This window comes from Enoplosus armatus, chromosome 23 (genome assembly GCF_043641665.1).
Source record: "Enoplosus armatus isolate fEnoArm2 chromosome 23, fEnoArm2.hap1, whole genome shotgun sequence".
Taxonomy (NCBI): Eukaryota; Metazoa; Chordata; class Actinopteri; order Centrarchiformes; family Enoplosidae; genus Enoplosus; species Enoplosus armatus.
This window is the reverse complement of record NC_092202.1, coordinates 5314760-5342427: the sequence shown is the minus strand read 5'-3', so window position 1 is coordinate 5342427 and position 27668 is coordinate 5314760. Positions and strand designations below refer to the sequence as shown.

The window sequence follows — 27668 nt, the reverse complement described above, 5'->3', positions numbered from 1 at the left end:
TGTCCACCCCCAATGAAACAGAGTGCAAATGTCTCATTGCACTCTCCTGCTTCTAAACCAGTCTGTTGAATTTTGCTGTGGGGAAATTAGGAGAATGTGGGAGGGAAGGGAAGGCTTGAGGTAATGGAGGAGGGGTAAAGAGGGCATTGTGGAATAGTAATGAAGGGGTGTATTGATCAGAGTCACATGATCTTAAACCAAAGGGACAGGGGAGGGTGCCTAGTTGGGGTGCCAGTTAGATGTCTTCTATAAAAGCCATTTTTTTTCTCCCACAATGGAAAGGGAGGGGTAAAGGTACAAAAAATTGCTTAATAAAATAGAGGAAAAGAAACAAACTCTTTAAAATGTAAAAGTATAATACAAAAACAACAGCAACAAAAGCATAATAGTAATGAAAACGTTAGTGACTTTAAAGATGAAATAGTAGAAGTGTTAAGTAGTACTCGGAGTTATCGCTAATGACACAAAATAAATAAAAGCTGTCAGAGGAGAGGATGCGGTCGGGGCTGTCAGGTGAAGGAGGGTCGTTGCTCTCTCTCTCTCTCTCTCTCTGTCCCTCTCTTTCTCCATCTCCCCCTCTCCATCTCTCTCTCCCTGTCACCTCTCACTCCTCACGGAGCTGCAGGCGGTAGCGGCTGTAGCGGATCTGGAAGAAGAGCCTCTCCAGCGGCGAGCGGTTCATCCCGGGGAGCCTGTAGTCCTCGCTCTGGCCCGTTCGGCGGAAGCCCAGCGACTCGTACAGCTTGTGGGCGGCCAACTTGACAGCCGTCGTGCCGAGGACCACAGCAGCGTAGTTGTTGCGCACGGCGAACTCCAGAACACGACGACCCAGTGCCTTTGCGATGCCTTTGCCACGGTAGCGGGAGTCCACCGACATGCGCCGAAGCTCGACCGTGTTGTCATCCTCGCGGCCTTGTGCCGCCACAATCCCAACCACACGTCCGTCGAGCACTGCCACCCAGAAACAGGAGCCTGACAGAAACAAGAGAATAAGTTTTGTAAAATTAGGTTGGTTTGTATGAGCAGACTATTGCAAAGGCTGTAGTTAAAAATAAACACTTAATGGAATAATTAAACATGAGGGGAAAAATTGCACAGAGTTAGATGAGAAGATTGATACCACTCTCATGTCTGTGGGGTAAATATGAAGCTTGAGCCAGCAGCCAGTTAGCTTAGCTTAGCATAAAGACTGCAAACAAGGGGAAACAGCTAGCCCTAACTCTTGGCAAGAAAGCTAACAGACATATTTCCCAAACTGTCAAACTATTCCTTAAATATAAAGAACATGGCCTAAAGCCTTTAAGCATGTGGTTTAGTAGTTTCATCACTGCACTATTGTAGTCTTTGACATCAATGAAAAATACTTTTTATGACTCAGCTGCTTCAATATACTGTGAAGCTCTAGACCATATTTCAAATCTCTGTTCGAAATGTTGACTCCAAATGAAATTCATACCCTGACTTAATGGAACACAAATCACACATGTCTTATTTTAACAAAATATGCATCACGAATAGCCTCAAAAACAAACTGATAAGTTGGATGGATGGATGAAAGGAATAATTGGGAAGACAACAGTAGTTGAAGGACAGTGTTGAGCACCAGAAACTCAAAACTAGCGTCCCTGTTTCCATTAGCAGCATGTTGCATCATGTTGTAATGGCTTAAATGCTCAACAAGGGAGAGAGAACAGAAGACGGGATGCAGTAGATGAATGAGGAGGGCAGAGACCAGTGTCTGACTGGTGCTTAATGGCATTAGCCACTCAGTGAGACGCTGCTGATTAAAAGCGCAGGCATGACGGAGCAGTCACTTTGGGCTCACAGTGTAGTGCAGCAGACACTGAACTCACAGGACAGAGACGTTTTTGGGGATTAGATAAAGAAATGTGTCTTTTTCCAAGTTTAAAGGATCATGGAATTTAACCTTATTTTGTACAAACCCCATTTTGTCATGTTAAAATTACAAAGGCAGGAAAAAAATTTTTTTTACAGCAGCTCATACTGTGTAGGGACTCAGACAGAGAGACAGATAAAAAGACTAACACACATACAGACAGACAAACAAGGTTAGACCAATGCCGATAAAAAAGTCAGCAGACAATGCTCCTCCACCAGAGTACCGCTAAGAGCTTGAATATCAACCCGTTTTAATATCGATTTATATTCGTGCTGCAATTCCTAAGCTGTTTACTTTGACACGGAGTGATTATGCTTGTGAGTTATTTTCCTTTTCACCTTTGAATGGCATTTTCAGAGATAATAGTTTAGGTTTGTGAAACAAAACAATGTGAACTGAGCAGCAGAACATTTTGTATTCTAACTTGAAATCTCTGTTGCCGGCTGTGTCACCACATCATTAGTTGAAATGTCTGTATTTCTTTTATGTTTATCTTCAGAGCTAGAAAATAGCTCCCTACAGAGAAAAATGTAAACACATTTGAAATCCCTGTTGTTCATAGTCCCCACGTTACCCTGGCCCAACACATCTAAAAAACAACTTAAAGAAGAATCTCTAATTCACAGGGTGTTAAATGTGTGAATAACAGTGCAGACAAAAATGTCACAAGTAAATAATGTTATGTCACCGTGGTTCTTTTGAAATCATTCCCCTTTGAATCTTAATCAGGCAGTTTTTTAAAACGAACATAGCGCGTAGGTGCATGCCCTTGCTTAATTTCCTTTACCGATGGTAATCTTTCAAGGAAAACGACCTTCTCAACCTCCTGTTTTTTATTACGTAACCGTGTTCAAACAGCCTTTCCATCAATGTCAGCAGTATTTATGGCAGTGGTTACATGGTTTTGTACTAAAATGCCATCTGTTTGTTATAGATGAAGTAAATCTGACTGTTCTGTTACTGGCAGTGGCTGACCTGCGGACAGTAAAAATCTGTGTCCGTCCGTCCATGGGCTATGAATCCTAATTCTCTCTATGTGCACTTAACTCTCTCTTTCCTTGCTTTTACACGTAACCTCATCTCTCCGTCATTTCTGCTGAATCTCTGACTTTTACACACATGACTCCAAAAACACACACACAAACAGGCATTAACATGATGCTTCTACTGGGGTCCCATGTGTTAGGAGGGATTTGATGCCCCTGCAGGCCTGTGTTAAGCTGATCTGGAGGCTTCTGTTATTGAATCAAACAACTGTCATATGTAGGTTGCAGCGGCAACAGGAAAACCCAAGTACTCCCTGCACTGATAGCAAGACAGGGGTATGGCATCACTGGGTGTTTCACTAATCTCTTAAGGGAGTTGGGATTTTGAATTATGCGGGAAGGTTCATAGTTCCTTGAAGTGAACATCCTGAATAACTAAAACCAACACATAAGAGCATCCTCTTACTCCACGTAAGACTTTGTAGATTCACCCTAAATCAAATTTTGGTGTTGGGTATGGAGACACTGGCGGGAAACCTTTGCACACAGGAAGTGATCAGAAATGCTGTCTGATTCACTGTGTCTTAGAAGAAATGTAGGTCAGATGACTGTGCAGTTTACTGACTTTACATTTCAGGATAATAAATGTCTGTCACCCTTACAAAAAGACAGTCATTTTTTGCCATTTGGGGGCCGCCAAAGTGTGAAGTTGATTATGTGGAGCTTTGATGGATAACTGTAAATCTGAGTCGTACAGACAATCCCTTAAACAAAGTTGTAAGTAGTTAAGTGTCTCGCGTCCTTCACTAATACTATGGAATGATGTTTCATTAAAGGCAGATGTCAACGCTGGAGTGTCAACTCTTGTGGCACTCTGCCGGTATTATTGTACTTGTGCGTGTGTGTGTGTTTGTTGGAGGCGTAGGAGGGTTGAATACGCTTCCATAAAACCCTCCTGACCATCTGTCTCAACTGAGCCTGTGCCAGGAATGAGGACAGCACAGGAAAGCACGCAAACCAACCACTTCTCTGCCTATCAGACTGTGTATTACTCAACACTGTGTCTCACAAACATCACTTGGATCACATGGGACAATAAACTAACCTGAAGGGGGGAAAAAACTCACAGAAATATTACATCTCCCATGGACCCTCCTCCCCCCTCTGACTCTGCTTTTCTTGTGAAAGCTGAGCAGGGTATATTGACCTCTAAGCTTCCTGACATCACGGCTCACAGAACTTCACATCTGCTGCATCTGACACTGCTACTTTTAAACTGCATGGATTTAGTGAGCTATCATTATTTCTGCTGGGAACTGCACTTCCTGGAGATGGGAAGATAGAGAGAGACACTGAGGGTAATGGAAAGAACAAAAGGGAGAGTATAGAAAGTTAGAGGAGGAGGAGGCATAACATTATGCTCCAAAGGGCTGTTTATATGGTAAACATCACACCCGCTAAAGATCTGCATGTTATCATTGTCACTGTGAATAAGTTAGCATGCTGATGTTAGCATTTATCTCAAAGCACCGCTGTATTTAAGTAGAGCGTCGCAGAACTGCTAGCATGGCTAGTTAAAGTTTTGTTAAATATGCCTTACAGCCCAGTGCCGGAGATAGGATAGCTTTAGTAAACTTTAGTAAATGATTGTTGTGAATTTTAGCTTTCTAGCATTATTACTTTGTCTATGAGACAGACTGGAGAGAGTCAAACAGACAGAGTGAGATGATCGAGACTAGATTTTTCCTCTCTAGATAGGCAGGTCCTAGATTTGGTGTGTGTGTGTGTGGACAGTTTGGCAGGTTATCACAAGAATAAACGATGGATGGAGACATTATTGTGTCTGTTTGTTGTTGGAGAAAATAGAATCGCCAAGTGCTTAATATTAAAAAGAATATTGAGATAAATGTATCTGTATAAAAAAAAACTCCATCTTTCTATCAAGCTGTAAATGGACTTTAAGGTTTCGGGATTGTTGATATCTCTGGATCAAGCCTATCTCTCTCCTTTGTATCTTTCTTCCTACTCTTATGTCTTTCCCTCTTTCCTGCTAATTACTGCAGATTATAAGTCATGAGGGGAAAGCTGCTTAGTCCTGCATGACACTACAAAATTGATTGGAAAGAGGAAATGAACAAGACACAAGTTCAGTCCTCAAAACAGCCATGTGTCCATCAACACACGTGTGTGATAAAAGTGGAAGGTTGAGAATGGTTGAAACTGTTGGAACAAGCCAATTTTACTCTTATTTTGTATTTCCTCCTCCTATTCTCCTTCCTCCTTTCCAACAAAATACCACAGATAACAGTCCATAAGGGAGAAGCTGCTTAGTCCGGCATGTCACCACAAGATTGATCGGAAAGAGGGGATGAATAAGACTCTGTTTCCCAAAAAGACCTTAACCTCTTCTTGTTGTGTTTTTTAGTCACTGAACCCTCTGTTGGTCCAGTACAGCAGCTCATTGCTAAGGAGTAGAGCTTAATACAGTATTAATACAGTGCCCATGTTTTAGTGTGTGTAACTGAGGCCAGAAAGTAGAATGAATGAGCTTACTCACTCAGAAAAAGGAGTTAGAAAAAGAGAGGAAAGAGGGACGATGAAGAAGTCATTCATCTGTCCTCTCTGAGTGAGCGGAGGAGGAGCGAGCCGAGGCATCTGTGTTAACAGTAATAGTGATGAGCCTGAAAGGATCCATTATTGCTACTGGGGCATACAAACACGGCGGGGGGAGGGAGGACAGAAAATCTACCATTATTACAGAGGGGGAGGGGGACCTGAAGAAAACGGATGATCTCAAGACAAGAAATAAATGAAGAAAGAGAGGAAGAGCTCAGAGCTCTGGAAATAATTTGTAATGATTCTCACACAAGCAAAAATCTTAACTGTATTCTTAATGCAACAAATCGAATTTCTTTAACTACTTTACAGGGATATTAATATGCTTATGCATGTGTGTGGGAGTGTTAAATACTGGCTGATGTTGTGATATGAACCCTGAGTAAAAAACGAAAAATCTCGCACACACACTCAAAGACTTGCAGACACAGGAACAGTTTTTTTATGGTGTCTAATGAGATTATTCTCTTTTCCTTCAGATGAAACCTAGAGGGCTAATTCAGTTGATAAGCGTTCAGTCTAGACGCCGCCTCACTGTGCTGTAGTTCACTTCTCTGTGAGCCGAACGCTGTCCTGAGCAATCTGTGGGTGTAAGCCCTGACGAAAGCTCATAAGTGGCTTGACTCTATTCTCTGTGTATTGTTTCAATTTGCTTTGTGTTCTAATAATTAATGGGTGAATTTTTTTATGTGTTATTTTTATATGTCTCCGCAGCATGTGTGTGATTGCTGCAGGGTTCATTAAGCACCAGTGATTTATGTTTCAGGGGAGGTTGAAACTGTTGCATCACCACATGATTAATCTGACTCTGCCCGGCGTCAAATGGCGAGTAGGCATTGCTGCTGCTGACACCTTTTATACATGTGGTGCAATATCAGACTATGTTAAAGCAGCATCTTCTATCCTAACAATCTATCAAATGTATCACATAGGACCAATGGACACACCAAAAGCAGTTTTTTTTTTTTTGTTGTTTTTTTACATTTACTTTGTCATACTTTATATTACTTAATATTACTTCATATTTTATAATATATCCATAACCGGAAAGCCTTGATGATGATTCTGGACTGCTTTAGCTTTATCTTCTTACATAAATGTATGACTTTTCTCTTTAAGAAGAAATGCTTAAAATGCTTCTGATAGGGATTTCATGCACCCTTCCTCATGCCCTTCCATACACACACACACACACACACACACAGACTCACCCTCCTCCTTCAGAGGTCAGAGTGCATGCTGGGAGTATGGATTAGCCTGTCACATATAACCCACACATCAGCATTTTCTTCCTCCGTCACTGACAAATGAGGGCGAGAGGAGGTGACCGTCAGACACAGGACACACCTTCCAGATGTGTACACAAACACATGACAGTGCAATTACAGAAAATGAATAAGTCATGTATATTTAAGCCTGGATTTACAGCAGAAGAAGCCTTTAACATCAATTTAGCCTTTAAGCCAAACCCAGTATGCAAAAGAGACTCACACACTCACACAGCCTTTCCTGTTACATTTCCATTAGCTGAGAGGAGCTCATTATCTGGCCCTTTACTGATTTTACTGCCTTCCTGCCCATCAACGCATCTACGCATGTTGTTTGTTTGTATGCAAGCATGCAGGTACATGCTCATATTTTACACGTGCTACACTTTACTGTGTGCATGCCATTGTTCACATGGCTGCTGCTGCTACAGCCTGAGCCCCTCTCCCCCCTCCTTTCATTCCCAGGGTCAAAGGCCATCAGGCTGGGCTTCACACCAACATGCAAAATGTGACTCTGACCTATTACATCTAGACCTCTGTATATTGTTCCTGTGTAAACCAAGCCCGAGCTGGTTTGGCTCAAACTGCACATAAGTCATCAAGCATTGTGATTGGTCAGCAGGGAGACAAGATAGTGAGAAAATGCACAATGCTGCAATTAATGAAGCTGCTGATGACACGTCATCTACTCTTTCCTATGAGTGTCTTTGTTCATTATTGATTTAAGCAGAATGTGAAACAAACGATACACATCTTCACGAGTACTTGCAGCATGCAGCTAAAGTAATGGACTGGTGTGTTCTCCTGTTTCTCGGTATGTGCAGGCTGGAGAAACAGCACAGTCAGCCAGTGATGTGAAGGACAACATGGCTAACAATGTGACAGGCTGAAAATGTAATTGGATATTACTATCCGGGAATAGTACATTTGATTCTGACATTTGAGTGAGAGAGAGCCAGGCTAGCTGTTTCCCACTGTTTCCAGTCTTTATGCTAAGCTAAGCTAACAAGCTGCTGGCTGTATTTTCATATTTGTCATATAGACATGAGAGTGGTATCAACCTTCTCATCTAACTCTCCGCTAGAAAAGGAATAATCATATTTACCAAAATGTTTTTTCCCAACAATTCCTTATCACATTGTCTACAAATTGCTTGCTTTGTCCAACCAACAGTCCAAAACCCAAAGAGATTAAATTTAAAATGATATAAAAGTTGTTTTTTAATTACACAATCAATTATCAAAGTATTTGATGAATTATTCTCTGAGTGTAATTGACTTATTGTTTCAGCACTTCATTCTAGATGTCTGTGAATGTTATTGTTTGTGAATGTGTACAATAATAATTTTTTTTGCTCTACATCTGTGTTCATTTAACCTTTGTACATACAAAGACAGCAGCTAGTTTCTAGTTATGCTGAAGTGAATGTAATTAGCAGCTGTCACTGATAAATAAACGGATGAATAGTAAATAACTTTTTTTTTTCTTCTTTTTTTTCAGTTTTTGAAAGAGATTGAAGGTCGTTTCCTCGGCTGGGAGGAAACATCACTTCCTCTGTGCCAGGATGACGGATAACCCAGTTGGCCACTGCAGCACCTCCCCTGCACCTTCAGCATTGATGAAAAATAGAGAGGAAGAAGAGGAGGAGGAGGAGCGGTACAGGTGGGAGAGAAAAAAGAAAATGCTGGTGCTCAGACTGCAACAGGAGGGAGGGATAGGAGAGGGAAAGATAGAAAGAAGGATGCCTTATTAATCTGCTCAGCAGTCACAAATAGACCCAGAAGATCCTTTCGTCTGTGTGCTGAGCAGCAAACTGTTTATTTCTCTCTTTCTCACACACACACGAAATATATCTTACAGTTGAGGAGCACACCCCTCCCACACATGCCCCCATTTTCTATCGAGCACTCACCTCCTTCCCTCCCTTCACACATTTTCCCTCTTTTCTCTCTCTCTCTCTCTCTCCCTCTCCGTCTGTCTGTCTGTCTGTCTCCCTCTCTCTGTCGTTCAGAGCTAAAATAAGCAACACACACACACACATAGAGCTTCCTACAATGAGACTGACCGGCAGGTATTATAATGTCTCCTGCATTTATGCTCTGCGGTGGTCATGACACCTCATTAAACAGCCGGTATTACTGGGTATCACTTCCAGCCGGGGCGGATTTGGCTCAGCTACATTACATTCACTTTTTAGGCACTAAGCTGCTTCCTATAGTGATTGAGCAAGTAAAGAGTGTAAGGTATTAAACTTCTTTCTGTATTTACAGTTGGTTTCTCTTTTCAGAAAAGCCATTTGCATCTTTGCCTCTTTTTTTTTTTAGGCCCTATGGGATTTAGTGATGGAGTGTGGTAGTTATGGTAACTCAGACATTCATTTCCTTTGAGAGGAGTGAACAACGGCGTGAATACTATCTGACGAGATAAGTGCTGACATGAACCAGGCCTGTGACACAATGAGAAACGCTGGAGAAATGTTGTGCAGATGAACACAACGGTAAAGGCGCCATAAGCGATCACATTCACAAAACTGGTGTTTGCTGCTGTTGCCTGGGAAGCGTTGTTACTAGAGGTAGACTTAAATATTTTACTAAAGCTCTGGAAGGCTAAAAGAATAATGTTAGTTTAGTAGCTCAAGACATCCAAAAGTCTACCTTGCTAATCTACCCTATCTTCTTCATTATAGCACACAAAATCGCAATTTTAAGATTACATTTTCCAAAAAGTCGAGTTGAGTTTGGCATGTTCATACAGGCAAGATGATTGTTTTGCCACCAAAGAGATGACAATATCATGACACTGTTTTCACTGGTTTTCATCCAAATAGCTTCAGTATGACTCAATAGTTTTATTATAATTAAACCACATTTTCTTGTTTGGAGTCTTATCTATCTTGTCTGGTAACACATCCACATGGATTAATAAATGTTTGTTCAGATGTCTAATTGCAGACGTACAAAGAGATTAGATGATTGTAGTAAAAGGAATCAGAGTCAGCTGCTCATGGATAAAGGCTTCCAGATAAAAAACTCCAAGGACACTTTTGTCTTCATTCACAGCAAATGCACTGTAGTTGTTAACACGCCATTGGTGGACATTGATTGCCAGATTGACTCATTATTGGTTTATCACTTCCAGGGAAGGACAGAGAGAGATGAGGAGGAGTCGGAGTGAACAAAGGGATTTGTGCCAGCAGGTGTTGTGTTTTAATTGCAACTTATTGAACTGTTGAGTTTGGATGATGGACTTTTAGAAATTATGAGTTGTGCCAAATCCCTCCGTAATCCTTTTCTAAAAGTCAACCAGATTGAGAATATTGATTTTGAATGGTTACAGGTTTCATTCAGTCACATTTAGCTTCAAATTACTCTATTTCATTTCAAATTGAGCTTTGGAAATTAGATTCTATATGGATCAATTTGTGTATAAAACTCTATCAGCATGTTTTTGTTAAGGAAACAAGTTTTATCAGTTTTTTTTTACAGCCATATACATTTATACTCCTACTGCTGTTCCTTCAATTTGCTTTCCAGCGTCTCTGCCTACACACACACACACACACACACACACACACACACACTTTATTATGTGGCAGATGAAAGAGGTGACAGCTGGCCTTAAGTGGCAGCAGAGTGAGTGATCACAACACACACACAGAGGAGATAAGAGTATTGATTGGTGTAGTCGCTCCATGTGTGCAGGGACATGTGGCTCATTTAGTCTTCCTCTATTACACAGCAGTCTGTGGTCAGTGTCCGCTTATTAGAGTTTATTCAATTCATATTTCGATTAATTGTCAAGAAATTTAAATAATAGGTGACTGAGGGAATGCTAAAAATATCCCCTCTATCTCCCCGTCTTTGGATCTCCCCTCCTCTGTATTTAAAATCGTGTCTCTCCTTTAAGTTGATTAATTGCTGGGTTGCAGCAATACAACATTGATCATCCAACGCACCGAGACATCTCAGTTATTAAACGCTGATTAAAAATTATGTTTTAAGCTCCAAAAGATGAAACCTCACAAGATTTCATGCCCTCAAACACACACACACACACACACACACACACACACACACACACACACACACACACACACACGCACACACACACACACACACAGTCCTTATGTTGCCTCCTTGCAAAAACGTTTTCATACACATGATTTGATGCTGAAACAAGTTGGAAATTGACTTGTTTCACTTGAAGCATCAAATCATGTGTTCCTACAGTTCGCCTTCCAGATGGATGAGAATCGAGAAACGGTTCCAGTTGAGAACCGGTTCCAAATTGTTTGATATATTGGAATCATATGCCTCCGAGATGGTCAATTCCTTTTATCAATGACGTCAGACTCATGAAATATACAGTCTACGCTGCTGGAAACATGCAACAAGAAAGCGTCACGGCGCATGCTGTACAAATATTCCCGTCCCTATCATACGCAGTGTTTATTGTGGACGAGTTCTGAGATGTTGACACACGAGCAAACACAATCTAGCACATACTGCTTCAGTGCAGTTTAGAGGATTCAGTGAAAACTGAAGCTTCTTGGTGTAATGGAAGCTAGTTTGAATAACTGTGTTGTGGTTGTCGGTGGTTGTGGTCGCCCCCTTAATATCTGATTCTAGCAACTACAATATGAGACTTTCATCCCCACGCTCAGTCACTGTTACACATTTTCTTTGAAACAGTCTTGTTCTTTTGCTAAAAAGATGGATAAAAAAGAGGGATTTCCTGGTTTATTTTGGAAACGCCTTGGTTCGCCTACTGGCATTGACATAATAAAGGCTTACAGGCCCTGAAAGCTTGGTTTCAAATTCAACTTTTTCTCTATAACATTAAACATTCACGACTAAATATTTGTAGTGTTTTAATTTACTCGAACATAAGCAAACGACCCCACAACTTTCATCAGATTGTGATTCAAATATTGCTAAATTCTGATTGGTGCACTTTTTTTTAACTGAACCCCCCCGCCCACTTAAAACCAGTGAGAAGAGCTCAGAGACAAACAAACACAGAAATCTCTCATGTAAAACAACCAAAACTGTTTGATCGTGTTGGACCTCATCGCTCGTAACAAGAAGCTGATGGAGAAAATATGTTTTCAGGGCCTTTAAGTTCCACAAGCTCTCTTCTGTACATAATCACACACTCCTACGTGCTACCTGCCATGCCACTCTGTTCACACTTCAAACAAAACAACACACAACAAATGACAGTTACGTGAGAGGTGCCTCTCCATCAGGACTGCGTGTTGGTGCCCAGGTGTTCGTCCCCCCCTGGGCCCATTCAGTTTGCATGGATATAATCATTAGCATTGTCCAAGAGCAGTGGTGCCTGACCCCCTCTAAACCATCACGGCCCTGCAGCAATAATGGGAATGCTAGATTGCAATTGTGTATGCAGTGGATTACCAGGCCAGAGGGCACAATGTCAGAGAGAAAGAGACAATGGGGGGCAATTGACTGGCTTAACTAACACCTGCTTTTTATATTGGCCACGTGGTTTGGGTTAACAGGGGATAAATGTGTCCAAGAAGTTACAGGGCAGAGGGGGTGTACGAAAATGTGCGGTGTGTTTGTGGTCGGCCGTCGCTGATGCCCAAAACTCAACTCCTGGAGAGAATGAATAGTTTGAGATGACACTAGAGGTGGATTGATTTTTCCAATTAGAAGCTTTAGTGGAGGAAATGAGCCTTGCCGACACCGAGTGTACTGCAGAAAGTGTATCAGCAGTTTCCTCCGTGCAATCAATAGCCCTATGATGCAACCCCACCCCTCACCCCCACCTCCTCCTCACTGCCCGTGACCAAGTGGAGCTCAGAGAGGAAGCAAGTGGGGGAAGGAGTGGAGAAAGAGACAGGGGAGGAGGGGTGGGAAAGAAGGGTGGAGGAGAGGGAAAGCAGAGACGACCTGCATATTTGATTAGTTGCCTCTGGATTGCCTGAAGACTCTCTAGACCCAGCCAGTTTTACAGTTTCAAGGATGTGTAAGTCATTTCATCTCAAGGTTTTTGTCTTTAATCCCTCCTCCTGTAGCAAAGTTACAAGCCCTAACTTTTTAAAGTACGCATAGAGGTTTTTTTTAGGCCTAATCTTTATCATCATCCCTCTTGATTTCTTTTTAAAATCAACACTGGTGATGGAGCATCGCCAACTGACAAACCAGACCATGTGTATTTATCTCATTAGTCGCACTACAGTGAGAACAGTGACGTTTCTCCCTTGTCTTACCTGTGGGTGTCATGTAATAAGCCTCTATGTCAGCCATGTCCGTGTGCAGAGCACAGTCCAGATAACTGTGGATAACTTTCCTGCTGTAGTAGTAGCGCGCACCCATGAGAATGAGGGGTGCACAGCAGGTCAGCGTGACGGATTTGGTCACGAAAAAGCACATTACTATGGAGAAATGGAAGAAAAATAAACGAAACCTGTCAGAAAAGAGAATCACATGTTTGATTTTGGCAGAATTTGACCCCACACAGACACAGAAGAGGCAATATGACATTTGTAAGCATCAATAAGACAACATTTGACAGAGTAAAACTTCAGGTTTTCAGAAGAGAGTACGTGTTAGTATTGAATTCATCAAACCAGCTCAATCCATATTGGAGTAATTAGTCGGATGTGACGCTGGGGGGCGCACAGGGAAACACAAACAAGCAGGCTGGTGCTGCATAGCATGTTGTTGCGTGGCATGCAATAACCGAGTAGTTAATTTACACTACTGCACCGCAGCGTGGTGTGAAACATCAGCGCTGACATGTAGAAGGGACTAGATACTCTATTATAGAGAACTGTATCTTTCAGCGTCACTAAGACACATTCAGACCGCAGTGAAACAGAACTGGTTTGGATTTTACAGGCAGGACTATCATGTTTCGAGACTTGCATGAGTCTAATTAACGCCAAATTGACATAATACGCTACTTTTTCATGCCAGAACTGTAGATTTTGAGTATGTAACAGCTTGTTTGATCTTGACGTGCGTAACGGCACATTGGCGCATTGGCTGCTGTGCAGAGGCGGAGGGGGGAGCGCCCTCACGGTGCGTGAGCGCGCCGCGGGGGATTGTGTGTTGGGGTGCGCGGGGGAGTGCTTTTTTTTGGGTACGTGCGCGCACCCTGTGTGCCAATCCTCAAATTCATTCACTCATTCATTCACGGCACCGGCATGTCATCACATCATCAGCAGGCCCGCCGGTTATACACGTGCACCATGCGCCTGGCCATGCCTTTTGTTGCATGATGAGCAACATGCCGGTGTGTGCCGGCGGAAAGAGAGCCGCGCTGGCACAGTGCGGTGCTGCAACAGATTTCAACTTAACTGTACATCGCCTACAGGGCCGGATAGTGCAGAGAGACGTTGGATTTGTGTGGGATTTAAAACAAGTTCCTCAAATAAATCACATTAGGATGGAAACATCAAAAGAAAGCGCAACAGAGACATCAGCCGAGGTGATGAGAAATAACTCCTACATACATCATTCATGTTAGGGGTTACGTGGAAGTTTCTACAGGATTAGAATAAGCATGTATAGGACACATGATGCAAGGTAATGAGGGTACTTACCTGTCAGAAGAGCGTATAAAAACTGAGTCTTGGGCTGCTGCCTGAGCCCCCTAAACGCCGTGTTGGGTATCCTCTCCATAATACCCTCGTAAAAGATGCGCCGCACCTCCTCTTGATCCCCGCGCTCGAACTCGCGGATAAAAACCGCATCTTTGCTCACATCCTTGGCCTCGGCGGGGTTCAGAGCCGCGCTGGACGGAGGAGAGCTCCACATGATCGACTCTTTTTTGGTCCCAGGTATAGCATCGTGTTCGTCCGCAACAATTTTAGTCTCGCAAACCATTTTGGGAGACGAAAAATGCATGCAACTGGCCGCAAAAAAACAACTACAGTTCGGAAAAAGGGGGGAAGAATGAGAGTGAAAATGGATGATGCGTGAGATTTTCTTAAAAAACAGAGAAACGATGAGGGGGATAAGACGAAGGGGGATGTTCTGCTGCAACCCTGAGCGTTTCTGACGACCAAGACTTGCCGGTGTGATTCAAGCAGTATTTATAAACGGGTAGGGCGGGTAGATTCAGGTTCAGGGGTTGGGGTGGTCCTCTCGCTGCACAGATTGGTGGAAGCGGTGTGCCGTTAAATGCTGATGGACGAGGGAGGAGGGAGAGACAGACACGGTCCCTCTCTCTGCATCTGATCAGGCTTGTGTGTGTGTGTGTGTGTGTGTGTGTGTGTGTGTGTGTGTGTGTGTGTGTTTTGAGGACGTGGGCCCGTGAGGAGGGGGTGTGATGGTGAGATTGCGTAGAGAGGTTGTTTCTGAACAGGTTTTTCTTCATTATGTCTTTAAAATGAGGAGGATCCCCCGGTTTGTTGAGGTACTATGGCTATAAAGGATGCGATACGCAGCACAAAGAGCGCAAGGTAAAGCGGGGGCGATGCGTCAAACAGGAGGAAATCCCAGTAACAGGGCGACTGCAGCTTAGAAAACGCTCTAACGCTGTTTATAATTACAAACTGGGGCTTATAATAATGTATGATGCGGGTTTATAAATAAATTGCAGTTGATTCGGTGGACATCTCGGTTGTTGCGCAGATAAACAGGCTACTATGACAATGAGGGGGTGGACAAGATCCTGATATAAGACATATAGACGTATATCCTGATATGAATCGACATTAAAAGATGCTGTAACGCCTTAAATCCAGCTGGTAGTCGCCCTTGTGTCTGGCTGCACACTGTGGCTCACAGTGGGCTGTGTGCAGCCTCCTCTGCCTGTTGACTGACAGCTCTGCTGCACTGCAGTGATTCCTCCGCGGCTTCCCTTCGCTTTGTGACCCTGCTCCTGTCATACATCAGTCCTAACATGGAGATTATATCTCGCCTTACTGCGCATCTGAAACCTCCCATTAGCCTATCTGTCGGCGACTTGCACCGATAATACCGGCATCACGCACGACTGTGGCGGCAACGGCGGCGATAATGATGATGCTCGATTCGGCCCTTTGTTGTCCCCAGACACTCCCTATAATTAACCGTGACTGTTATCGTACAGAGTCAAGCTTTGGTGAATAAAGTTGCTGCCATGATTTGCGTGTGCTTTTATTTTAACAGCTTCAAGATGATGATTGGGTAATGATAGTTTAGTTGATATTTACAGTAAGTTAAACAATAGTTTCACCACCCGTTAAAGATGAGAAAAAGAGGGTCATATACATATAAGGATGTTGTACAGTTGGATACAGCTGGAAAACAAAGGGGTCCATGGCCACATTAAAGTCTAAACAGCCCCATTATCGCGCATCACTGGCTTACTGCCGTGATTAACAAAACTAAGTTCATATTTCCAGTGAAGCCCGGAGAACATGTGTGTTTTGGCTGTAAGCCTGCAGCTCTTTGCGGAAGTGTGCAACCTCGCAGAGCCACAGTCGCATATATAAAGCAGAACTAGTTTGAACTGGATCATCAGAGGCAACCTGCTATTGATAAGGCTGCATCCACCCCCACTCCCTCCTCCTTAAGGTATCCCCCGCCCCCTCCTCCCACCATAGAGCTGCCGGGGGAGGAAGAGGAAGAGGAGGAGGAGGGCAGACTGATAACCTGCAGAGTCAAAAAGTCCTCACATGCTCTGCTCAGCCCGGACATTTGCTCCACAAAAATGCGGTAGAGAGATGGTTTGCTACGCATCAGCACCTGCTCTGCAGCGGTTCTCACCATGCCGACCGGTTGGAAGATGCTCTGAGCATGCGCAGTGTGTCTCCTGGCAGTGCTGCCTTCAAGTGCTGTCGGGAATATCGCAACCATGAAATGAGCGCACAAACTGCAAAGTTGTAAAAACGACATCTAATTTTCGAGGTCGAAGAAGCAAATGATGGAAAAACAATTATACATATGACAACCCCCAAAATCAATCAATAATGTTTAATGAAATACATATTTATGATATCCTTAAATGTAAGTTTTATCCTCTCTATTTTGCCATTGCCCTCTCCACATCAAAAATAAAGAAACTCACAAAGCCTAACTTAACAAAAATATTTCAAGGAAAGTAAAATATGGTGGAGATTGGCTGTTTCTGTGAGAATCTAAAACAGTCCCTGGTTGGGCCTTGTATGAGCAAACTGCAATAATAATTGTGATGTGTTTTGAGACCTGTAGGCAGGTGTTAGTTTTGGAAGTGTGCTGTGATTTTGACAGACTGGAGAAGGTGTAAGTCACTAAGGTATTGAAGACTGCCTCCAGCTTGGATATGAATATAGACTGCTCTTATTTACACTACATTTGGAAGTCTGAGGGGGTCCATAGATCGGTCACAAGGGGTTTGCAGATGACAAGAATGGCAAAGAAAAAAGTCAGGATAAAGTAGTTGGATGGCGCTGCTCCATGTGTGCAGTTATTGGCAGTCATTACATGTGGTGAAGGTGGTGGTATTTGTGACATGGTGTTTCTCGCTCTGTGTGGCTGCTAATGAAACAGCTTACAGAAATGAGGTTTCATCCCTGGTGGACTGCTGTGTAGCCAACAATTTGTTAGTTTAGTTGAATGTTTACAAAACAAAAGAAGTAGTGGTGGACTTCTGTAAGAGCCGTAAAGGCAATCTACCTTTAGTCGGTGGGGAACTACAGATTCTTGGACGTAACCATCTCCTCTTCTTTGAAGAGTCAACACTACAACAGTACTGACGAAAGCTCAGCAAAGACTTTTTGAAGACAGCTGCAAAAAGTTTCCCTTAACAGGACAGTATGATGCAGTTTTATCATGCTGGGGTCGAGAATATCCTCACCTTTGGAATAACTGGGTGGTATGGAAAAACCTCCGCACAAGACAGGAAACGTCTGGACAAAATGGGACGCAGTGATGCATCAAAAATATAACATATATGAAATATGCAGCAACACTGGAGTTTTGGAGCATAATGAGGTCAAGCAAAGCTGAATGCTTGTCACGTTTCAAATGATGTGACTGATGAACACTTAAACCTCAGGCTGTTTGTGTTTTTGTCACAAGTGAGTAGGAATGAACGTTCAGTGGTGTAGTTAGAATGCTTCAAACAGCATGACACTCTAGCTAACATTACATGTACTCTCCAGGCGCAAATGTGCTGTGAATCTGCAATTTGTCAAGATATTTTACATCATTTTGGATCAAAGCGTGGTTATAAATAAACTACAAACTAATATGCCCCCAAATACTGAGTGTGTGGTTGCCTGTTGAGAATCCCTACACAGAGCCCCACATATTGTTCTAATAATCTTGAATGTGACCTCTGACCCTTTGTGTTTCCCTGCAGCTGAGGAAACCCCACCCACCCACTGCTGGCTCTCCTGCCGTGACCTCTTGACTCTTTTCAGCAACTGGGCAGCCTGGCAGAACTCTGCTCCTCTGCAGTTTGTTTCCCACAGTGTGCAGGGTGCAGCAGGTTGGTGTTCCCTGTTTTGTCTTTTTTTTTTACACACCCATTTCATTTCGATATGCTAACTGGTGATTTTATGATATGATTATTGATCAGAAACACACACGGACAGAGTATGAAACACTGGGCCCCTGGGTGCAGGCATGTTGAGACCAGACAAAAAAAGTATTGAATAGTGCAATTGTGCATTTTCAGTCAAGTTAAAGACGCTTCCTAAACTGTAAACAGACAAGTTAATGGTTAAAAGTAAAGCAATAAGCTATGAATATTTTGTACTGCTATCTCCCTTCTGCCATATGTGAGTTAAAGCAGGACAAAGTAGTTTGTTCAGACATTTTTTTAAGCTTTAAATTTAGATGCTAATGTCAGACTTTCTCAGCTTTTTGGCTCAGTTTCAGATGCGAAAAAAGAAAAGATGGGTGTGTGTGTTTGTGTGTGTGTGTTGGTTTGTGTGAGGGGGCCCTGACTTACTACCAGAGGCCTGTCTCCCTCTTGTGGTCACAGGTCAGAGGCACAAAGCCACACTGGGGAAAGGTGTTTTAACTTAGCTCTAGTTATTCTCCCAATAGGCGCTGTAGTTCCTGGCTAATAATTTCCTCTTAAGACTCGCTCATGACGCAGCTGAGAGCAGCTCTGAGTAATGGGAAGAAATGGGAAGAACTCCCTTTAACCTCATTGCTATGGAAGATGTCTGCCTTAAGATGTTTCATGAATACGGCCTGTTGTTGAGGGACGTGAAGTTTCTAACCCTCGGGCTGGGAAAGGAGCTTTAACACAGAGTCTTCTTCATAACCAGTAAAACCAGATGGAGCCAAATACAGGGAACATGAACTAACACAATGCCAAATAGTTGATTTGGACATTTATTCTTCCACCATATCTCTTTCGGGCACCATTACAGTGACAATCTGGCACTTCCTTTAATATTATAACATTAAAGTTAGTGATTTTTGAGTGACTGAGCCAATAAGAGCTTAGCCAAAGTGGAGCAACAGATGCTATAAAGATATTTGAGGAGATAAAATGCCTTTAAGACTCAGTAGATAAATAGAAATAATAGAAATAAGAGTGATTCACACAGAGGAAGCTAGCTCAGTAACATACAGTAGGTAGTTGGATGTCAGAATCAGAACTGCTGTTCACAGCCGTTTACATAGTACGACCAGTTACAGATGTACTAAAAGAAGTAGCAGTAAAAGTATCCTTAGAAGTAATAATGACTTCTGTACCAGCACTTATGGCTGTATTAGTCAGCAAAAAACTAAAAGAGACCAATTACACAGTTAACCCCTTGTGCCAGTTGTGGCAAGACTGTTGTTGTTTTACTCATGGATGAGCACAGTAATACAAGTAAACAACAACTAAACTTTTTATCTACAGAGAGTTATTAGTGTATTAAGTACACCTGCACAATTTACACTGCAAACCAATAAACAGGCCTATACATCTTATTCTTAAAGCTTAGAATAGCTTTGTTATAATGAATATGGAGGCATTTCTCCCCAAAATATGTGTATAAAAATGAGTAACACCTTTCAGTATTAATTCAAGCCACTGTTTTTCTAGAGTTAGATTAACACCAACAAGAACAGTTCACAAGGGCGGCATGGTGGCGCAGTGGTTAGCACTGTCGCACGGGAGGTAAAGCTGGTTAGAGCGGGTTGGGGGTTCGATCCCTGGCTGCCCCCGTCATGTCGAAGTGTCCTTGAGCAAGACACTGAACCCTAAGTTGCTCCCGATGGAGACCAGCACCTTGCATGGCAGCTCGGTGTGTGAATGTGTGAGTGAATGGGTGAATGAGACTTAGCTGTAAAGCGCTTTGGGAACCTTGAAGGTTGAAAGACGCTATATAAGTGAGATCATTTACCATTTACCATTTACAATGACCTGAAGGTTGCACCTACTGGAATAAACTAGTAACTCATTGTATATGGATGAGCCAATTGATTCATTTGAATATGTTCTGGTCACTGACAATATTTCCTGTGACAATATCTTCATAGCTTATAAAACCACTGCTATAAAACAGTAAATGTGCAACAATAGTCAGATACTTTAGGCTTTTGTGTGTCTATAAGTGACCAAACACGCCTTGGGACTCATTGTAGTCCCAATACAAACGCAGACCGAATATCCTCAAGAATAAATATTTATTTCTGCTTTCTGGGAGACACTTTTGCCTGACCCTCAGGGCCTGAAGAGAGCTGACAGTTGAAAAACAAATATCTGAAAAGTTAGTTTTACTTTTAGACAGAGATTTTGCCACAACAGAGGAACATTGGTGAACTATCAAGACAGAGGGAGACTGGAGCTGGGATATATAAATCAGCTGTCGATTGAATGGTTTTTCTTTAATTTCTTCACCTTCTGCACTTTTTAAAATTAGATATTGGGGGCTACTTTTACATTTAGCATCAAAGTATTTCATAATTTCCCATTAGTCCATAACCAAGTGTATTCTGGAGACAACAGCTCACATCTCATCCAGTACTGGAGTCTAAAACAAACATCAGCTGACAAGGTGTCATCTAAATGTTGAAATGTTAAAATTCAGCTCTCGGCATGTCCTGAAAAAAAGAAGATAATGTCTTGTTAATTTATATAGAGAGGCAGTAGTAGGAACTCTCTGTTGGAAACAGCATCAGATGTTTTGTGTCTGCCCTGGTGCGTTGAATAAAAACCTGCTTGGTACACTGTAATTCTACACTGTAAAAAAGTGCACATAAATATAATAAGTAGATTGAAAACATAGGATATTATAACTAATATATTCTCATTTTGTTATAGTGCACCTGAATCTGCACATTTCTCATATCTGGTAGAGTGCCCTCAAAATTATTTTTTTGTTATAATCCTAAGATTTATTATAGTGGATATCATAGTGTAATCAGTTAAAATATATCAATGCATCAATAGATGACCTGGCCAAACAGGCTTACAAGGCAGACCATCAGTTTCCATATATATAGGTGTGAGACCAAATATACAAATTATAGGAAAACATGAAGAGCATATTCTGTATGCCTTCATACTTGACATGCATCAAATAAACTGATGTCATATTGTATGCGTGTATTATTCAGTCTAGCTTGAGAAATAAAACCAGACCATACTTTGGCTTGACAGTTAAAAAGTAAGTAATTATTCCAGGAGCCCTCTGCAGCTTCCACATCATCATTTGAGCCCGTCAGTTCATCAGTAAACAGCCTCGGAGCGTTAGCCAAAATGAAAAACAAATATTTGAAAAACACGTTTTTCAAGTCTTAAAGTCAGGACACTTTCCATGAATACATTCACCTTTTGTCCTGTGACACTTCCTTCCTTCAGGATTCGTACAAAGTTTGGAAAAGGCTTATTTTTTCAAGGGTGAGGAATATACTTAAATTCGAATGTACTCCTTGAAAAATGCTTGCTTTCAACATAACCTGGTGTTTCATCTACATAATCACTCATGTAAACCAAAAATCATTCAATATTTGAAATGAAACGATCCCATCGTCGTGTTTGTGTTTTCTCTCCTGGTGTCTCACCAGAGCTAGATTGACTGACATGGGCGCCAAAATGATGTTATGGTCCGCTTTGCGTCTGGTGTTAATCCAGATGACCATCTGCTCTCAGAATGGAAATCTTTGGTTTGGGTACCTCGTAAGAGCTTGAAAAGACTGAGAAATTTGTAAATATGAATGAAATATATTTTATATATTTTTAACCACGGCTGCACAATAAATGCCATTTGAGGCAAACATTCTGAGGGACTTCCAAACATATTGAACACCTGATCAGTATTTGACATTAGTGAGTAAAAATGAAATAAAATACAAGCGTTTTGCTGTCTCTGCACTGTAATTGGTCGTGCACTGCATCTTATGCCTTGGAGCACTGTTTGTCGCAGACTAACAAAACGTGTGGAAACTTTTCATTGGATGAGCTTTGTGCTGTAGTCACAGTACAAACACTGAACAAATATGCTTGGCTTAAAAGTACATATATTTGAAGTGCATCGATCAGAAAGTCAGAATACTCCTGATTCGAGTTGAGGTCCTTTGCACCTGAGAGTTACTCCAAACTGAAGGTGAGTACGTACCTTTATTTGATTCTTTACACAGACCCAACAGAACTAGTTACTGAATACTCACAGACCATTTGATAGTATATTTGTAAGGTTTTATGGTTTTCTTTCAGAAAATGAGGATCCAAATTGCGCTGCTGGTCTTTGCTTTTGTGGCTGTGATCAATGCAGCACCATTACAAAACAGTGATGCACAAGCCAAAGGTAACTATGATAAAATGATCTGGCATGTGGTTGTCATATTTGCAGTGATGTGGTATTTGTTTGTACATGTTAGGTTATAATGTAATTTTTACTTAAAATTACAAAACTCGCCAAGTTCTTTGAGTTTGAGTACCTTTCCTTTATTAATGAATTAATGTAATTACATGTCTTTCTAACTCCCACAGTTGCTGCCGCAGCTGAAGAGCCAAAGCAGGATGTTGCCGCAGCTGAAGAGCCAAAGCAGGATGTTGCCGCAGCTGAAGAGCCAAAGCAGGATGCTGCAGCAGCTGAAGAGCCAAAGCAGGATGCTGCAGCAGCTGAAGAGCCAAAGCAGGATGCTGCTGAAGAGGACCCAGCTGAAGATGAAGGCCTCATGATGGACGCTTTCGAAGATGCAATGACCGAGATGGGAGCTTTCGAAGATGCGATGACCGAGATGGGAGCTTTCGAAGATGCGATGACCGAGATGGGAGCTTTCGAAGATGCAGAGACCGAGATGGGAGCTTTCGAAGATGCAGAGACCGAGATGGATGCTTTCGAAGATGCGATGACCGAGATGGATGCTTTCGAAGATGCAGAGGCCGAGATGGGTGCTTTAGATAATGGCGGTTTTGAAGATGAAATGCAGCGTGACTCTCAATAAGCTGAGAAGGCTGAATCCCTGGCTACATCCCGCCTGTATGTCACAAGTATACATAACTTCTTCTCATACTTTTCAAGTCATTTATCTGTGGAAAAAAGTAATGCCTGCATACTGACTCCAAGCCACAAATGTATTCAAAAAGACGTTTGGATCAAAGTCGGATCTTCATCAGGTCGAAATGCTTGATGCTTGAAGATCTGACTTCATCAAAGCATGTTTTTTTTTTAATACCTTTTGTGGCTTGAAGTCAATGTTCAGGCATGACTTTTTTCATTGATGCTGCTTTTTAAATAGCTTTGCACCTGTATGTGATGGTTAATTACACCCCTTCAATTGTAAACTATTTATTTGTACCACAGGAGCAAATAGAGACACACAAACAACACAAAGAAAAATTGTAAATGTGACTCAGTGAATGATATCCAAGGGCACGTAGTTTATAGTATCAAAAGTAGTCAGGTTTGGTCACTGCAGTCAATACCTGTAATCAGTCAATTCTCAATTGGTTATGATCACTGTATATCTTGTCCTCTAAAGATGATTTAATTAATTTGTATTTGTATTGGGACATGCATATACATTGTGCAACATCTGTTAATATCTGCTCAAATTAATTAGTTAATGAAGACAGAATTAGTACCCAAAGCCACTTCATCTGAGTGAGCATCCCACTCTGACCTGCCATAATGTAAGATAGCATTTAACCTCGAGAGAACATAATATACAGATCAGTGAGTGAGTAGCATGTCAAACTATCTTTTTTTGCCGCACTATCCTCAGAAAGAAAACCCCCATATTTTGTAGTCTATATATTAGTCTATATTTTCATGTTCACGTTTCATTTCTGTATCTGCTCTTCCTCTGCAGCTCTCCAACTTCCACCTGATCTTCAGCACCACGATCATCATCATCACGATCACCACACTATATTCAATAAGTAGCATTTCAGTGTTAAAACCAGCTGAGGCATTGTTTTACAGTAATGGGATCAAGTAAAAGAATAAAAAAATAAAATGTTTATCTCAGTTTCAATATTAGCATTTTTTTTGTGCTTGTTGCTCTTTGTGTGTGTGCCCCAAATATGTATTTCAAAGTACCAAGTAGCATTATCTGTGTCTTTCTCTGAAATTAATCCAAAGTGTATTGTGAAAGGTGTCTGGTAATATTAAAGTTATATACTCAAGAAATTTGTTAATACGCAATCACCTTTAGTCTGTGTTTCCATTCCCATAAAGACGATCACGTTACTATGTTCCTAATACTCACTTAAATCTGCACATACTGGATTTTTTGAGTCATTTCTTCAGTCTTTCTTTCAAGACATTTAAATGAATTTCTCCTGAGCCACACAGAGAGCAAACAAACGGAGTCAACTGAGATATATAACCAAAAACTAGTTTAACTGGATTCACTGGAGATTCATGTGGATGTAGGTTTTAGTTTTAGACTTTTGGATTAAAACCAAGACCCAAAGTGGACGAAAATGCCTCGATGAGTGTCTGCTGAGAGAACAGATGTGATGGAAGCTGTTCGGTAGACAAAACTCATGGATTATGAGGTTGTTAGAATAAGTAAATAATTTAAGTTAAAAAAGTAATGAAATTGAAAATATGTACTCATAATTTGCATAAACAACTTTTTACTGTCCTCTGTGATCACGCTGTTTTCTGCCAAAGTTAGAACAGTTTGTTTTAACGAGAGATTTCTGTGTTTGTTTGTGCTTTTATCGGTGGGTTGAAGTGGGCGGGGCTCAGATGGAAAAAGGTGATGTCACACACTTCTTTGCACCAATTAGGATTTAGCAGCATTTGAATCATAATCAGAACCACACAGTCCCGATGAAGTATATTAGCTGAGTTTATCGTTGTTAAATATAAATAATAAATAATAACTGAGGGTGTTTTTTTCCCCCAAACTATTAAAATATTATAATATATATATATAACAGAAAAATGTTAAATTTGAAACCAAGTCTTCAGGGGCTATCTAAATAAAATGACTTGGAAAATAGATTCACCCTGATTTTGAAATGCTATACATAGAATAAAGTCACTTTATACAAATATTACATTCAATTAATTTACATTTATTAAGGGAGTTGAAATATTGATAACTGAGAAAAAAATGACTCAAGTTGCCTTGGCAACTGTATTGTGCTTCGTAGCCCGCTGGCTTGAAATTCAAACCATGATTTTTTTTTCTTCTTCAAAATGACTCTTCCTCTGACACTTTCCAATCTCTCTCTCTCGTGGGTCAAGTTTTCTGCAGCGTTGGTCAGGCGTTTTTCAAGATTGTCATGAAATGAGTAATTTATGGTGGCCCAGCAAAAATATACATATGTATAATTAATGCATTATCATACATATCACTTATTCATGGTGCCCTGCTAACATTGGCAAATTCCCCAGCCTCCTGCTGTTGCTGTGGCCTCCCACTAACCAGAGCACCAGTATGGATTGCATTGTAAAGACGCCAAGATGCACTGAGTAACCATTTAAAGAGTTTGCACTACTTTTACATTTTACACACAGTGAGTTTAAAAGCATGATAAACTTCAGCTTCAGCATATTAAGAGTCTTTACAGACACACAGCTTAGAAGTGCCTTTAACTCTAAAACTAGTATAACCAGTGATATGACATTAACAGTTGCAGGGAGTTGATTACGGTCTTCTGAACCAAGTGCAGCAAAAACCTGTCCCAATAACGGTTTAAAAAAAAAAAGTTTTTGACTATGCTATCGATAAACATATGCTTAACCTGCAAATCTCATTGTGACACATACAGAGATGTTAAACAAATAGTCATACATTATCCACGCTAACTAGCCTACTCTCAATGTGTGATCAAAGCCAGCTGAGGTGAACACCTGACATTTTACCTGAGAAAACCTGTCATCACCCTAGTCTTGTGTCAGTTGATGTAATGTATAGCATGAAATTACATAAATAAAGTGTGTTTGTTGGTTGAGGGGATTTTGATTTTATCATCTATCCAGTGGTGACTCCGAATCATGTGGGGTTTGTTTTTGTTGCGGTTGTTAATTCTGTTGTTTATTCCTCATCAGGAAGAGGCGTTACCAGCTGGTGAACAGCTTTATTTTTTTCGCAGTTTCATTTCACACCAGCTGCTGGTCTATGTTTTCAGCATCTCATTGATTGTTTTGTGATGAAGGGGTTGTGTGTGTTTGGTCTGTATGTGTTCATATTCATGTATTCACTCTAAAGAATGGCTGAAAATCTGATGGGAAAGCGAATAGTTCCCTGCTCTGAAATCGCACACAGGGAGGAGTTCCCTACTTATTTCCAGACTGAAGTATCCGCTTTTTTAAAAAAAAGTTCAAACAGTGAGCTAAAAGTATTGGATAAAAGGTTAAAATTGTTCAATGTAATGGAAAAATGGTTGAAACATCTATCTTGTGCCACTCTAAGTGGTAGCAGTATGAATGGCAACCAACCTTAATATTCACAGTTGTATGAAAAGGTTATTGTGACAATATTCACTTTTATATATCCAATAGGTTTTCATAATAACCAGTTTAAAATCAAATTTAATTCAAATTAATGCATTTGAGACGTGACGAGTGGCGTCGATAAAGTGGGACTTGAGCTCATCGGGAACAACCACAGCTCTCAATTATCTATATGCAGTCTTGTGCTTTAACTGACCTCTGGCCTTTCTACTGAGTAATTCCATATAAAGTACAGCGCACATGGCTGAATTATACATTTACAAGCTTCAGATGCATCCTGGTTGCGCTGCCTTCTGGTATGCTAAACAAGTCCCACGGTTGGGTGAGGTGAACTTTTGTGGCAAGGTCAAATCAATGCCCAAGTAAAGATAGAGGGGATAAAAGGGGAGGAAAATATTGAGGATTTCGCTTGCTTGCCCCCGCCAGAGAATTTCAACCAGCTGGAAAGATTCACTCAGCTTTTCCAGGAGCAGATGAAAGAAAAGTTGAAAGGCTTCTGTAGAGAGAACAAGCCAGTGAGTGAGTGAGTGGGAGCGGGAGTGAGAAAGAAAGTGGAGGCTGCTTGACAACAAGGATTTTTTCAGAGTGATTCAGCGTATACTTGGTGTCCCTGCACACTCAACCCTCTCAGTCACTTCTTCCAATAAAAGCCTGCTAGGTTAAAGCTGCCTCAGCAACACAATTGGAGCAGCCTGTGTAATAAGGTTGCTTGTGTGGTGCAGTATAAAGGGATTTGCCTCAATAGTGCTGGCAGTACGTGGTGGTGCTTAGGGCTGAGATTCCTGCCAGGTCACTGCAGGCACTTCGGTGCGCCTCATTTTCCTCTTTTTTGTCTCTATTTACAGTATTTCACCCCATCTGCATTTACAGCCATGGGGGAAGTAGAGAGTGCTGCATTGCTGCGACACAGCTGGCGGCCTGCCTTTACTTAGAGCTCCTCCTGCTGGTGTAGATACAGGTATTGCAGGTTTTCTTTTTTTCCATGCTGTAATCCCTGTTGTAAATAAATAAAGAGGTGTGTCTGTGTGGGAGGGGATGAGCTCAGCTAAAACAGCAGTATCACCTCTGCGACTGGTAACACACACACA

General features: G+C 41.5%; 2 protein-coding genes across 3 annotated transcripts; one reads left to right on the top strand and one right to left on the bottom strand.

Moving 5' to 3' along the window:
• Nucleotides 1-604: 604 nt before the first annotated feature.
• Nucleotides 605-14647, bottom strand: nat8l (N-acetyltransferase 8-like). The gene is made up of 3 exons (XM_070930146.1): nt 14344-14647; nt 13006-13170; nt 605-972 (listed from the first exon to the last, which is right to left on the bottom strand). Exons 1-3 carry the CDS (start codon nt 14645-14647, stop codon nt 605-607), a joined length of 837 nt encoding a protein of 278 aa, XP_070786247.1.
• A 7562-nt stretch (nt 14648-22209) lies between these two features.
• On the top strand, nt 22210-24142 carry LOC139306148 (cytochrome c1-like). 2 transcript variants are annotated; one of them, XM_070930106.1, is made up of 4 exons: nt 22210-22266; nt 22377-22467; nt 22653-23145; nt 23978-24142. In XM_070930106.1, exons 2-3 carry the CDS (start codon nt 22380-22382, stop codon nt 23108-23110), a joined length of 546 nt encoding a protein of 181 aa, XP_070786207.1. In that variant the 5' UTR covers nt 22210-22266; nt 22377-22379; the 3' UTR covers nt 23111-23145; nt 23978-24142. The 2 variants fall into 2 exon arrangements, with proteins under 2 accessions (XP_070786207.1, XP_070786208.1); XM_070930107.1 differs by having other exon boundaries at nt 22251-22270.
• Nucleotides 24143-27668: the final 3526 nt, after the last annotated feature.